The 12,903-nt window shown below is 61.2% G+C and overlaps 1 protein-coding gene across 1 annotated transcript; it reads right to left on the bottom strand.

The window, feature by feature from the left end:
- Positions 1-150: 150 nt before the first annotated feature.
- On the bottom strand, positions 151-11,994 carry Vars1 (valyl-tRNA synthetase 1). The gene is given in 30 exon segments (XM_005086830.4): positions 151-287; positions 740-1,065; positions 1,165-1,276; positions 1,386-1,592; positions 1,717-1,872; positions 2,140-2,267; positions 2,389-2,467; positions 2,606-2,674; positions 2,754-2,786; positions 2,788-2,859; positions 3,102-3,227; positions 3,300-3,370; positions 3,460-3,565; positions 3,678-3,768; positions 3,848-4,006; positions 4,090-4,193; positions 4,270-4,394; positions 4,537-4,627; positions 4,814-4,908; positions 5,001-5,109; positions 5,192-5,311; positions 5,629-5,710; positions 5,882-6,046; positions 8,142-8,269; positions 8,397-8,497; positions 8,632-8,716; positions 8,799-8,923; positions 9,153-9,291; positions 9,374-9,508; positions 11,468-11,994. Coding segments are annotated over 30 exon segments (3,795 nt in total). The 5' UTR covers positions 11,855-11,994; the 3' UTR covers positions 151-218.
- Between the last annotated feature and the right edge of the window lie 909 nt (positions 11,995-12,903).

Genomic DNA, 12,903 nt, shown 5'->3' with positions numbered 1-12,903 from the left:
CCTGCCCCCACCACACCCCTGCATCCCTCCTGCCCCCACCACACCGCACCCCTGAATCCCTCCTGCCCCCACACTGCACCCCTGCATCCCTCCTGCCCCCACACCGCACCCCTGCATCCCTCCTGCCCCACCACACACAGACAACAACAATTTTTGACAAAAATATTTTATTGCTGCCATCCCTGTTGGTGGACCACTGGGGGTTCTGAGCGTTGGGGTCACAGCATCTTCTGGAACAGGGCAATGGCCTCATCCACCTTCCTGAGCTCTGCCTCTGTCTGCTGCAGCTGGGGTGGAAGAGGGGCATGCTGTGAGGACCCAGGGAGACCCAGACACCCCAACGCGGAGGGGCCCAAGAGGGAAGGATGGGTGAGCCACAGGGAGGCCGGCAGGTGTATTCCACACGTCCATCATGCTTTCCCTGGGTGCCCGGCGAGGGCCTCAGGCCACGCGCCCTGCCTGGCACCCCCACCTGTGCAGGAGCCATGCGCTGCCTTACTATCCTGTTCCCCGTGAGGTGACAAGGTCACTTCACTCCGAGGCCCGAGAGGAAGCCCTCAACTGCAGCGGGCGCTCAGGGGCTGGGCCTCAGGGCCGGCAGGGTTCCACACCAGGACACAGCCTGGCGTTCTGGGTGAGGCAGGCACTACACCCCGACTGCGGCATGGGGCTCCAGGTCCCAGCAGCTGGCTGAGAACCAGGGTGACCGCGGAAGCTCATGTCAGGTCCCCCCACGCACCTTCGCCTCGTCTGCCTCCTGGACCTCCAGGGGCACCTTTGTCGAGTAGCCCGAGGCAGCGCGGCGCTCCTGCAGCCGCTGGGCCTGGCGCTGCGTCTCCCTTCTCTTGGCCTGCAGCTTGCCCAGCTCCCGGGCGGGGTCCACCAAACCCTGCAGCTGCAGGTGGATGGAGCAGCGGTCGGAAGCCACAGCCACAGCGCAGCCCTGAGGTGCGGGAGCCCCCGGGGCCAGCACCGCCACCACGCCCGCACTGGCCAGCGCCTGCACATAGCCAGACACTGCTGACGCCAACGCACCCGTGGCCTCATCAGCCACTTCCAGGAAACCTGTGGAGGACGGAGGGAAGTGAAGTCTGGCTACTCAGACCCCGGGCTCCCGAGGGGCCGAGGAGGGCAGGGGACGGGGACACAGGGCCCGAGGCTCACAGTCAGGCCTGGTGCGGGTCAGGTTGTAGTCGGCACGCAGGGCGCGCACGGCGCGAGTGACGCTCAGTGCCAGCTCCATAGCAGCTTCAGCCTCGGGGTCCTTCCAGGAGCACTGTGAGGAGAAGGAAGGGGTGAGGGGTGAGGGGCTGCAGCCGCCTGCAGGAGACTGTGAGGAGGGGGGTGAGGGGGCCACAGTGTTCCCTCCAGGCCACACCTCATACCTCTGAGGGCTCTGGGTAGGGGGTGACACACAGGCTAGCGGGAGCTGCTGCGGTCCGCCGGGGCAGCCTCTGGAACAACTCCTCCGTGACAAAGGGCATGAAGGGGGAGAGCAGCCGCAGGCCGACGTCCAGGCAGGTGTAGAGGGTCTGTCGGGCACACTCTGCGGCCACCTGGTCCGCTCCATTCAGAACAGGCTTTAGGCACTCCTAGAGAAGGAGGCACAGAGTCAGGGTCGGGACTACCTGCAGCCTTCACTGAGGACAGGAGGAGCCAACACACGGCCAAGCTGAGCCCAGAGCCACGGTGCCTAAACCCCGCCCCACTGCTCACCAAGTAGACGTCACAGAGCTCATAGAGCCAAAAGCTGTACTGGGCGGTGGTGATGGCCGGAAAATCGTAGGCCTGGAAGCCTTCATTGCTGAGCCTCACGGCCTCCGTCAGCCGGCTGCGGATCCAGCGGTCCACCAGGCTCTCGGGCCCTTCAGGCTTGGGGGAAGAGGAATGCCAGCCAGTTAGCCACCACGTGCCCAGGCAGGGAACCAGATGCCACAGCAGAGTCTCCATCCCTGCCTTGTCAATGTCTGGGGAGGAAGGATGGGCCCAGCCCCTCGGTGAGAGCCCCAGAGCCCGTCTGTCCCCAGCCTACAAGGAGGGTCTCAGGGTCTGGGCACAGCAGGGACTACGCTCGGCACTTGAGGACTGGAGGGGCAGCCTGTGTGCTGCTGTCACCGACCCCAGCCAGCAGACCCTCACCTTGGAGGCAGGCAAGGGCACGAAGCCCTTCCCAAGGCCGCGCAGGGCGAACTTGGTGGCGTTCCAGAGCTTGTTGCAGAAGTGGCGGTACCCCAGGATCCGGTTGACATCCAGGTTGATGTCTCGACCTAGGCGAGGGGTCAGTGTGACTCCACCCTGTCCTCCACCCCCCAGGGAGGTCCCCTGCAGGCCCAAGGTCAGCAAGGATGTCAGGGAAGGAAACAGGCCAAGGGGGGATGGGGACCGCACCTTGGGATGTGTAGGCACAGAGTCCAAAGCGCAGGGCATCGGTGCCACACTCGGGAATCCCCGCTGGAAAGTCGGCCTTCTACAGAAGCAGAGCAAACAGGATGGTCGGCCCTGCCCACCTGCCGCAGTCCCCGCCCCCGGGGCGTGTCTACCTGCCGCAGCCCCGCCCCGGGGCGTGCCCACCTCTGCAGCCCCGCCCCGGGGCGTGCCCTCATACCTGTCCTTCCTTGGCTTTCTCCACCTCAGTGGGATCCAGGTTGCTATGCAGAAGTTGGTCATGGAGGCCCTGAGGGAGAGACGGGGCTTTCAGATGGCCCTGGTCACAGCCCCACAGCCGTTCCTACACCACCCTCTGAGTGTCCCACCTGCAAGGAGACCCCGTGGATGACATCCAGGGGGGTCGATGACATTGCCAAGAGACTTGCTCATCTTCCTGCCGTGGGCGTCACGCACGATGGCATGGAGATAGACCTGGACACAGAGCGGAAAGAAAATGAGGCTACCACGCCTCCAGGCTGGCCCTCCCCACGCAGTGTCTCAACGTGCCTGACAGATGGCCAAGAACCCCTCAGTGGACCCCTCAGCCCTGGGCCAGACTGACCAACGCTATTCTTAGCCAGGAGCCACACAGGAGGGCAGTGAGGGGGCACAGGCGGGTGAGGCAGGGGCGGGGCAGGGTGGGGGCGGGCGGGGCGTCTTAGGCATCTTCTCACCTCTCTGAACGGCAGCCTGCCCGTGAGTTTCAGGCCGAGCATGACCATCCGGGCCACCCAGAAGAAGAGGATGTCGTGACCTGTCTCCAGCAGGGTTCCAGGGTAGAACACGCTGAGGTCCTCTGACTGGGAAGAACGAGGGTGGGGGTGAGAAAGATTCCCTTTCAAAGCCCCTCCCTCTGTGCTCTGGGAACACACCTGACTGGGCCAACCAAAGATGGAGAAGGGGAAAAGACCGGACGAGAACCAGGTGTCCAATACGTCCTCATCTAGAAGAGGCCAAAGGTCAGAGGTTAGTGGGATGGGAAAACGGGCCCAGGATCCCAACTGTGCCCCGCCCTCTGCGCCCACTCCCTGCCTTGCTCAAGGCTGATCTTGTCGGGGGACACGCCAAACGCCCGTGCCGCCTTCTCTCTGGCCTCCGCCTCGCTGTGTCCGCTCACCCAGTACCGCCCATCGGTGTCCTGACAGAGAGGGTCATCGAGAAAGGTTCCGCTACTTTGCCCAGACCCCTCTGCCAACCAAGGGCCTGGAAACCCACAGCCCCTCAAACACGTAGCTGCAGCCTTTCCTCACCTCCCCCGGGGGCACGGCTGGGTCGTGGACGGTGACAAAGTAGGCAGGGATTCGGTGGCCCCACCACAGCTGCCGAGAGATGCACCAGTCTCTGCAAACGGAGAGGGTGAGTCGGGTGCTCGGCGCGGCCCGGCCGCCGGCCGTCCGCCCCACCCAGGGAGCACACACACCGAATGTTGTCCATCCACGAGTGCCAGGTCCGCTGGTGGGCCTCGGGCAGGATGCGGAGGTCGCCCCGGGTCACAGCCGCGCTGGCGGCCTGAGCCATCTCCCCGCAGCGAACGTACCACTGCGGCCTCAGCAGGGGCTCAACCACGTCCTTGGAGCGGCTGCAGGAGGAACAGGTCATGCGGCGGAGGCCAGGCCACCCAGAGAAGACCCACCATCCCGTCTGGCCTGTCTCCAGTCTCACTTGCAAAGTGGCACCACCATGGGGTTGTCCTTGACGCCGCGGAAGAGCCCCCGTTCCTTGAGAGCAGCCAGCACCGCCTTCCGGGCCTCAAACCTGGGCAGCCCCTGGATGAGAAAGGCCTTTCACGGGGCTGCCCCAGCAACCCCGCCCCCCCGGTCCCCACCATGCAGACATCCTCACCAGGAAAGGTGGGGGCACATTGACAAGGGCCCCCTTTGAGTCCATGATGCTGACGGCCTCCAGCCCATGCCGCTGCCCGACCTCATAGTCATTCTGGTCATGGGCAGGGGTGATCTTCACCGCACCTGGGGACACGGGAGTGACAGTGCTCCAGACGCCGTGGGCTCCCCCGCCACCCGTGTCCACTTTCCTACACCCAGCCCCAGTCCTGCCTGGCAGGGGAGACAATTTTCATCCCTTCCCCCAACAGGCTAAGGGCCCGCCCACCTGTTCCAAACTCCATGTCCACAAAGTCATCGAAGACAACAGGGAGGGTCCGGGACAGGAATGGATGAATGACGCTCTTTCCCTTTAGGTGCTGAGCAGGGAAGACATCAGAAAGGAATGACATGCGGCCAGCAAGAGACCCCCACCCAGCCAGAGCCCCTGTCCTGGGCTGGCTCCCTCCTAAGGGCCGACAGCTCCAACTTCAGGGCTGGGAAAGGAGCCCAGAGACGATCCCAAGCCCTCAGAGCTGTCCCGCGTGCCCCTCCCTGGGACACACCTGGTATCTGGGGTCTTTGGGGTGCACGGCTACAGCCACATCTCCCAGCATCGTCTCAATCCGAGTTGTCGCCACCACCACCTCCTCGTCGCTGTCTGGGGTGACAGGAGGTGCTGTGTCACAGCTCCCTCCTATGTCCCTCCCTGCCTTCCTCCCCAGCCCACAACCCGGTGTCCTTAGCTCCCACCTGAGCCTTGAACCTTGTAGGCAAAGGACACGAGGACCCCAAACTCCACCTTCTCCTTGTAGCCAGGCACAGAGAGCAGGGTGCGCCCCGTCAGCTCCTTCTTATCCACCTGCGAGATGGGTGTTTAGAGAAGTGGCCCTGGGCCTGGCTTGGGAGGACTAGAGAGGAGACGGGCTGTGGGCAGAGGTTACCTCAATGTCAGAAATGGCAGAATTGAGGGTGCAGGACCAGTTGACCAGGCGGGTGCTACGGTAGATGACACCTTCTTCATGGAGCCTAATAAAAGCCTCTGTCACAGCTACTGACAGTTTCTAGGGTGGAAGAAAGAGGAACCTTGGCACAAGGCAGTGGGGTCCACTAGAGTCCTACACCCAGCACCGACCCCTCAGCAGAACACCAGGACAGGCCAAAGCCTAGCGATGGGACAGAAGGGTGCTTCCAGCTGGAGTCTGGGCCTGGAGCAGGGTACCCTGCGCTCATGCTCCAAGGGCCAGAGAATGTGCGGGCCACGAGGGCCGGGAGCTGCTGCTTAGAGCCGAGTCCTCTGTTGTGTTCTAACCTCCTGGTAGAGCATAGCCCACCCAAGGGGCGCCCTGCCCGGCCCTGCCCCAAGGCTCCGCCTGCATACAGGGTCCATGGTGAAACAGGCTCGGTCCCAGTCCAAGGAGCTGCCGAGTTTCTTCAACTGGTGGTAAATCCTGTCCCCCTTCCTGGAAGCGGACAGAGCCCACCATAAGCCTTCAGCCATCTGGTGGCTGACGGGGCAGTGAGGGGGTCACTCACCCCTCTGAAATTGACCTGGGCCCTTCCGTCAACCCAGCCCGAGGGTCTGAGCCTGCAGTCGGGGCCCACGTGGAGGAGAAAGGCCGCCATATACTTACTCTTCTTTCCATTTCCACACCTCCTGCAGAAAGGCCTCACGGCCCAGTTGGTGGCGGTTCACACCCCGCTCTCTCCAGAGCTTCTTCTCCACCACCACCTGGGTGGCAATGCCCGCGTGGTCACAGCCCGGGTTCCACAGGGTCGTTTCCCCACGCATACGGTGCCTGTGGGAGGCAGGGGCAGAGGGTGAGCCAAAGGTCTCAGGGCAAATGGATGCTAAGGAAATGGCTGAACCGAGACCCTCTCGTTCTGAAGCCAGGCAGGGAGAGGGCTCAGAAGGCCGGGAAAACAATCTGGAAAAAGAACCACAAGGAGGCTCCCAGTCCAGCTAAGCACGAGGCAGCTCCAAGCTGACCTCGTCCCTGCAGACCCAGGCACACTGCTCAGGAGGTTTTGCTCCCAGCCCCCATGTTCTCAAGAGTCCTTATACGTCAGAGTGCCCAGCCAGGAAGACACGACAGGGATGGGGCAACGACCGCAGAGCGAGGGACACTCTTAGTGGTACAGCTGGTAAGATGTCCATGCTCAGGGTTAAGAGCACTGGCTCCTCTTCCAGAGGATGTGGGTTCAAATCCCAGCACCCAGATGGTGGCTCACAACTCTAACTCCAGGTCCAGGGAATCCACTGCCCTGTTCTGGCCCCTGCAAGCCCCAAACACACATGACATGGGGTGCACAGACGTATGTAAGGAAAACACTCATCACATTTTATAAAAATTTGCAAACTTAAAAACAAAAAGAAGGACTGACGTTAGTCTGCACATAGGAACACAGCACAAAGAGGAACTGTTGGATATAAGGAAATAGTTTGGGCGTTGGTGGCGCACACCTTTAATCCCAGCACTCGGGAGGCAGAGGCAGGCGTATCTCTGTGAGTTTGAGACCAGCCTGGACTACCAAGCGAGTTCCAGGACAGCCTCCAAAGCCACAGAGAAACCCTGTCTTGAAAAAACCAAAAAAAAAAAAAGGAAATAGTTGAGGAACTTTTGTGTTTGGCTTTGAGATACAGACTCATGCAGCCCAGGCTGGCCTCGAACCGGCAGTGATGCTGCCAGCCTTGTCATCACACCGGGCTGTGTAACCACTTCTTTAAGAGCTGGCAGCTTTCTTTTATTCAAGAGTGTCTTGCCTACATTCATGCGTACCGGAGGCATCAGATCTGGAATTGGAGTTAGGGATGAGCGGCTGCAGTCACCATACAGGTTCCAATCCCAGGAACTCCACAAAAGCAGCCAGTGCGCTCGACTGCCCAGTTTCTCTGAGTAACCATTTTTGCTGGTCAGAGTTAAATCTTTCCTATAAAAAAATAAAGACCAGCCTGGTCTACAGAGAGAGTTCCAGGACAGCCTCCAAAGCCACAGAGAAACCGGTCTCGAAACGCCCCCCTAAAATGGCAAGAAGGAAAGGGGCTGGGGAGACAACTCAGCGGCTACCAAGCGCGTGCTGCTCCCGCAGAGGACCAGCGTCCCGTCCCCAGCCCCACATCAATCGGGCGGCTCACAGACTCCGTACTCCAGCTCCAGACACCTCGGCCCTATCAGCATCCGCACTCTAGCGCACAGACCCACACAGATGCACACATACAATGCAAATAAATCCTAAAGATAAAAATTCTCCTAAATAACAATAACCCCCCCTTCCAGCACTCAGGAGGCCAAGGAAGCGAAATCTCTGGTCTATAGAGTGGTTTCCAAAGCAGCAGAGTTAGGCCAACACAATGAGACCCTGTCTTGAAAACTATTTCTCCCTCAGCACTCGAGGACCTAGTGTGTCCTGGAAGAACATTAAATGTCTACAGCAACGTGTGCATGCCAGTAGACAGCTAGGGAGACCTGACCAGAAACCGGGGCTCTGCTCTGGGAGGGAGGAGGTCTGGGTGGGATGATGACAAGTCTGCTCCTGCCTCGCACAATCCTGCTCCTGCCTCTCGCACAATCCAAAGGAACGAGGCTGCAGACCAGCGGTGCGGCTCTGCGGCTGCCCGCGTGCCTGGCATGCACACGCCAGGGGCCCACTCCCCAGGGCTGCAAACGGCAGTGACGAGAACAATGCGTTCCCAGGAGACAGACAGAAGGGGGAAGAAGGAACCTGCGGAAGTCAGGTGCAGAGGATCACCTGACCAGGAGAGAGCCAGCAGGAGAGACGCGAGGCCCCAGAGTGTGGAAGCAATGCCAGCATGGCAGAGCCAGCCTAGTCAGCGGAGGGAAAGGGACTGAGCGGGGCAGAGGGTGCCAGACGGAGGTGCACACAGGAGCTCACCATCGAGTCAGAGAGTCCTGGATGGCGTTGGTGAGCGCGTGGCCCAGGTGCAGGGAGCCTGTCACGTTGGGGGGTGGGATGCACATCATGAAGACGCCTCGGGGATTTGGTGCTGACACGCTAGGACGCTGTGGCAGAGAAGGGAGGACTACTGCTAAGGCACACTGCATCCGCACGCGGCCCCCCCCCAGGCCCTAGCGTCCTGCCCTTCTCCCCCTCCACCCGCTCCGGGCCTGGGCAGCAGCAACCACTCACCCCATACTCTGGCTTGAAGAAACCCTGCCGCTCCCACCAAGAGTACCAGGCAGCCTCCACGTACTGAGGGCTGTATGAGTCGGGCATGGTGCCACTCACATCTGGGAGGAAGGAGAAGACGGCTTACTGAAGCTGGGCAGGCTCAAGCCAGGACGGAAGGGACAGGCCAGGCCAGGCGGGAGGCTGTGCTGCGGAAAGCAGCAGCCAGAGGCGGGGCCCCTTCCGTAGCCAGTACCTTTCTTTTCCCCGGGCTGGGTAGGGAGGTCATAGGTAATGACCCCAGGGTCCCGTTTCTCCTTCTTCTCTGGTTTGGGTTTCTTCTGTTCGGAAGGAAGAACAGAGGGAAACATCAGCTGATCAGCAAGGCTTCCGCCCCTCCCCACCCGGCCTTTGCATTCCTACCTCCCCAGGCGGGGGCTGCTGCAGCTGGGTCCTCTGCTTCTGCTGGAATTTCTCTAGCTTCTCCCGTTTCTTGGCTTCCTTCTTAAGCTGGGCAGCTGTTTTGGGGGGCGCAGTGGCCTCGGGGCCTGGAGTGAGGCAGAGAAATTCAGACCCGAGGGGACCCTCTACGAACAGTTCTAGATCTAAAAAGGGCTGTTTCTAGTGCCCTGAGGCTCAGCCTGGTTATCTCCCACCTCCCCTCCCACAGGCTCCCCACCCTGGTGGCCCAGGCAGTTCTAAGATAAAAGAAGCCATGAATGATACAGGAAGGTCCCGGAGGGGCCACCTGTCCCTCTGCCACCGCATCCTTCTTACCTGGCTGTTGAGTAACGGACCTTGTCCCCGAGTACAGGACCACTTCTCCTACCACAGCCCGGAATTCCGGTTGCCGGACGCAAGTGTTAAACCAGCGAGTCACATTACCCCAGATCCGACGGACAGCAGGGTCCAGGACCTGAGAAGGCAACAATGAAACCAGCCATCTTAGTCACCGCGCAGTGACGGGCTCCTGTCCTCCCCAAGCCCCAGGGACTCACGTATCGGAAGGGCAGCAGTAAGGCTGTCACAGCGGCTACGTCCGCCAGCGTGGGAGCGTCCCCAGCCAGGTAGGTGTGTAGCCGAAGCCAGTCCTCCAGGGGGCTCAAGGCCTTGCCCAGGGCCCCAAGGGCAGCCTGACAGGAAAGAACGGGACATGTCAAGGGTTACATGCTTCTACACTAGCGACCCAACCAGAGAATTATTTCACTGCTACTTCATAACTGTAATTTTTCTATTGTTATATTGTAATGTAAATATCCGTGCCTTCCAAGGGTCTTGGGCGACCTCTGTGAGAGGCTGTTTGACCCTCAAGGGGTCGTGACCCACAGGCTGAGAGCCACTGTTTATCCTATTTGGTCTTCCTATTCCCAGGACCACCAGCTCCGGGGCTAGCTCCTTCCTCATTCAGACGCTCAGTGTAAAAGTACAGCTGTTAGGTGTGGTGTTGCTGGCCTTTGATCCCTGAGTTTTTAAAGCAAGCCTAGTCTACACAACCAGCTCCACACCAATTAAGCCTACAAAGTCCCTGTCTCAAAGAAACACCAAAAGCATGTCTGGTTGGGAGTGCAGGTCAGAGGGGGAGTGTTAAGCACGTAGGAGGCCCTAGGTTTAATCTCTACCCAGTATATGTGTGTGTATACTGTATCATATATAATATGTATATATTACAGGACTGGAGAGATGGGTGACAGGGATCAGTAGTCAAGAACACTGCTGCTCTTACAGAGGCCCCAAGCGTGGCTCCTGTCACCCATGTGGCGGCTCACAGCTGACCTGGCCACACCCCTGGCCTCCCTGGGCACTAAGGCACGCATGTGTATATACATACATGCAGACAAAACACCCACACGCATAAAATAGAAACCGAATACACACAAGCGTGTGTGTGTGTGTGTCTGTGTGTGTGTCTGTGTGTCTGTCTGTGCGTGTGTCTGTGTGTGTGTCTGTCTGTGTCTGTCTGTGTGGGTGTCTGTGTGTCTGCAATTAAACCTATCAGGCGCTGCAGTTACAGGATATTATGAAGCAACACAGACTACTGAGAAAACAGTGAATGAGTAGACGTGGAAGGCACTCCCCTGCAGGAAGAAAGGGGCTTCCTGCTGACCCATCAGTACGTGAAGACGCATGCCAGGGCCTGTGCCATTCATTCATTCACTCATTCATTCATTCATTCACTGAAGTAACCCTGAGCATCCCCCACGCACGCCCTACCGTGCAGGACTGCAGCTTCCAGCTAAGGCACGAGGAGTCTGCCCTGGAAGGGCTCACAGAAGCAATCTGGTGGTCTCTGTCCTCTCCCTTCCCTCCTCCTCTTGCATGGTTCCCCCTTATCTCCTCCCAGAGACTATCATTTCTTCCTCGGTCTCTCCACATCTCAAAACAACAGCTGTTTGCGTCGCTCACCCCTGCCAGACTCCTCAAACTTTCCCTCAGTATACTGCCGAGTGTCTGTCAGCCTCAGACAGCCTACTGTCATCTGGGAAGAGGGGACCTCAGCTGAGGAAAAAAAATACCCCAGTGACTGGCCCGTAGGCAAGTCTGTAGGGGCATTTTCTTAACTAACGATTACCGGGGAGACACACACTAGGAAAAGTCGTCCTGGATGGTATAAGGAAGCAGGCGAAACAAGCTTTGTGGACAACGCCAGTAAATAGTGCTCATGGCCTCGGCTTCAGTCCCTACCTCCAGTTCCTGGCCTGCCTTCCCTCCGTGACGGAGTGCACAGCCTGAGCGTACACGGACACAAACCCTTTCCTCCCCAAGGTGCTTTGGGTCGTGTCGCTTCCTGACGGCAACAGGAACCCAAAGACCCTCAGAAACTTTAAACCGCCTGGCACACCAGGGAGCTCCAGGGCGTTCGGCGAGGGCTCACCCTACCTATTGCACCCCTGAGGAGGAGATTACGTCACCTCGCATTCTCAGTCACGCACCAGGACTAAAGAATTCAAAGTGTTCCCAAAGTTACCACACCGGTGGCGAACAGGGATCCGAACACTATTTCCACCCCCCGACAACCGACTTCCGTGTCTTCGGGATCCTCTGCAAACCTTGCTTTCTCAGAATTCCTCCCTCCCTCCTTCTTGCCCCCTCACCTGGGGATCCTGACCAGGACTTCGAAGTCCCAGGGCGGGCAGCGTGGCCCCGCAGGCAGCTGGTATGAGCTCCGTGTCGGCATAGCTGACCCACTGTTGGACGAGCACAGCCGCCCTGCTGCCCCCGGGTCCCCCCAGGCCCGCGGGCCACAGCAGCTGGGCGACAGCCGGGGCCCCCCACACCCACAGGCCGCCGGGCCCCTGCTCCAGGGCGGGCAGGCGAGGCGGGGGGAACGGGGTCCGGCTGCTCGGGGGAGGCTGCAGGCAGATGCGGGGGTGGGGTCCCCCCCACCCGGGGCCGTCACCGGCTTCCCCGTAGCGGGCGGCGATGAGGGCTCGGAGGCTGGGGAAGGCGTCGGGGTGCGGGGACACGTAGAGGATGGACATGGCCGTGCCGGGGTCCGGAGGCCGCGCAGAGTCCCGAGCAGAGGCCGGCGGCGACGGCGGCGGCGGGGACCCGGCTAACCACGTGCTGCGCGGCACGCAGGCGCCGGTCCGGGGCTCAGGCTTGGCGGGGCGGCCGCGAGCGGCGCCCGGGGCTGGGAGGCGGGGCCGATCGCTCGCCCGCCCGTCCGCCCGGGGCTGGGAGGCGGGGTGGCGCCGCCGTGCGTCCGGCAGGGGGCGGTCACGCGGGGCCGGCAATGTTCGTCAGCCGGCCAGGGCCGCGGCCCCGCGGGGCGGCCAGGGTGGAGGCGGCGGGTGGCGGAGGCGGCTCTCCCGCTGTGGGGCGGCGGCGCGGCCGGGCAGGCGGGCACCCACGTGTCCCCTTTGTGACAGCGCGCGTTTCCGGGCCCGGGTCCTCGCCTGCGCGTGCGCCGTCCCGATGGCCGGGCCTCCGTCCGGGCCCGTGTGCGGCCTTCCGAGGCGGGACGGCTGCAGGGGCGAGCGCCGCCGCGGCGGGCACGAGCCGGTCCTGGGCCAGGCGCAGCCGCGGAGGGCACCGCGCGTTCCTCGGTCAGGCGCCGCCGCGGGCCACCCCGGGGTCCTCGGGTCAGGCGCCGCCGTGGCCACCCCGGGGTCCTCGGGTCAGGCGCCGCCGTGGCCACCCCGGGGTCCTCGGGTCAGGGTGATGGCCGCCACCGCCTCCTGCAGGACTCTGCAGCCTGGGGCCGCTGGGATAAAGCTCAGCAGTGCATCGTCCGGGCTGCGTCGCCTGCCTGCACTTACGCTCTGTGCGGAGGGAACCGGGCAGGTCACGGGCTAGTATTTGGTAGCCGGTGCTCCCGGGCTCGCGGGCGGTGCTGGGTCTAACTCCAGCACTGGAGAAGAGGGACAGGAAGAGTTCTTCCGCGTGTGAAAGGGAAGGCAGAGGCACTCCAGTTGGTGCGCTGAAGCAAATGGCTAGAACAAGTTCGCAGGGCTTGGGCGGCCACCGCCTTATTTTCTATTACATTTTTACTGTGTGCACTTGAGCGCCTTATTTTCTATTACATTTT

This window comes from Mesocricetus auratus, unplaced genomic scaffold, assembly GCF_017639785.1.
Source record: "Mesocricetus auratus isolate SY011 unplaced genomic scaffold, BCM_Maur_2.0 Super-Scaffold_100027, whole genome shotgun sequence".
In the NCBI taxonomy this organism is placed as follows: Eukaryota; Metazoa; Chordata; class Mammalia; order Rodentia; family Cricetidae; genus Mesocricetus; species Mesocricetus auratus.
Note: the sequence above shows the minus strand (reverse complement) of the source record. Positions and strands in the feature narration are given on the sequence as shown.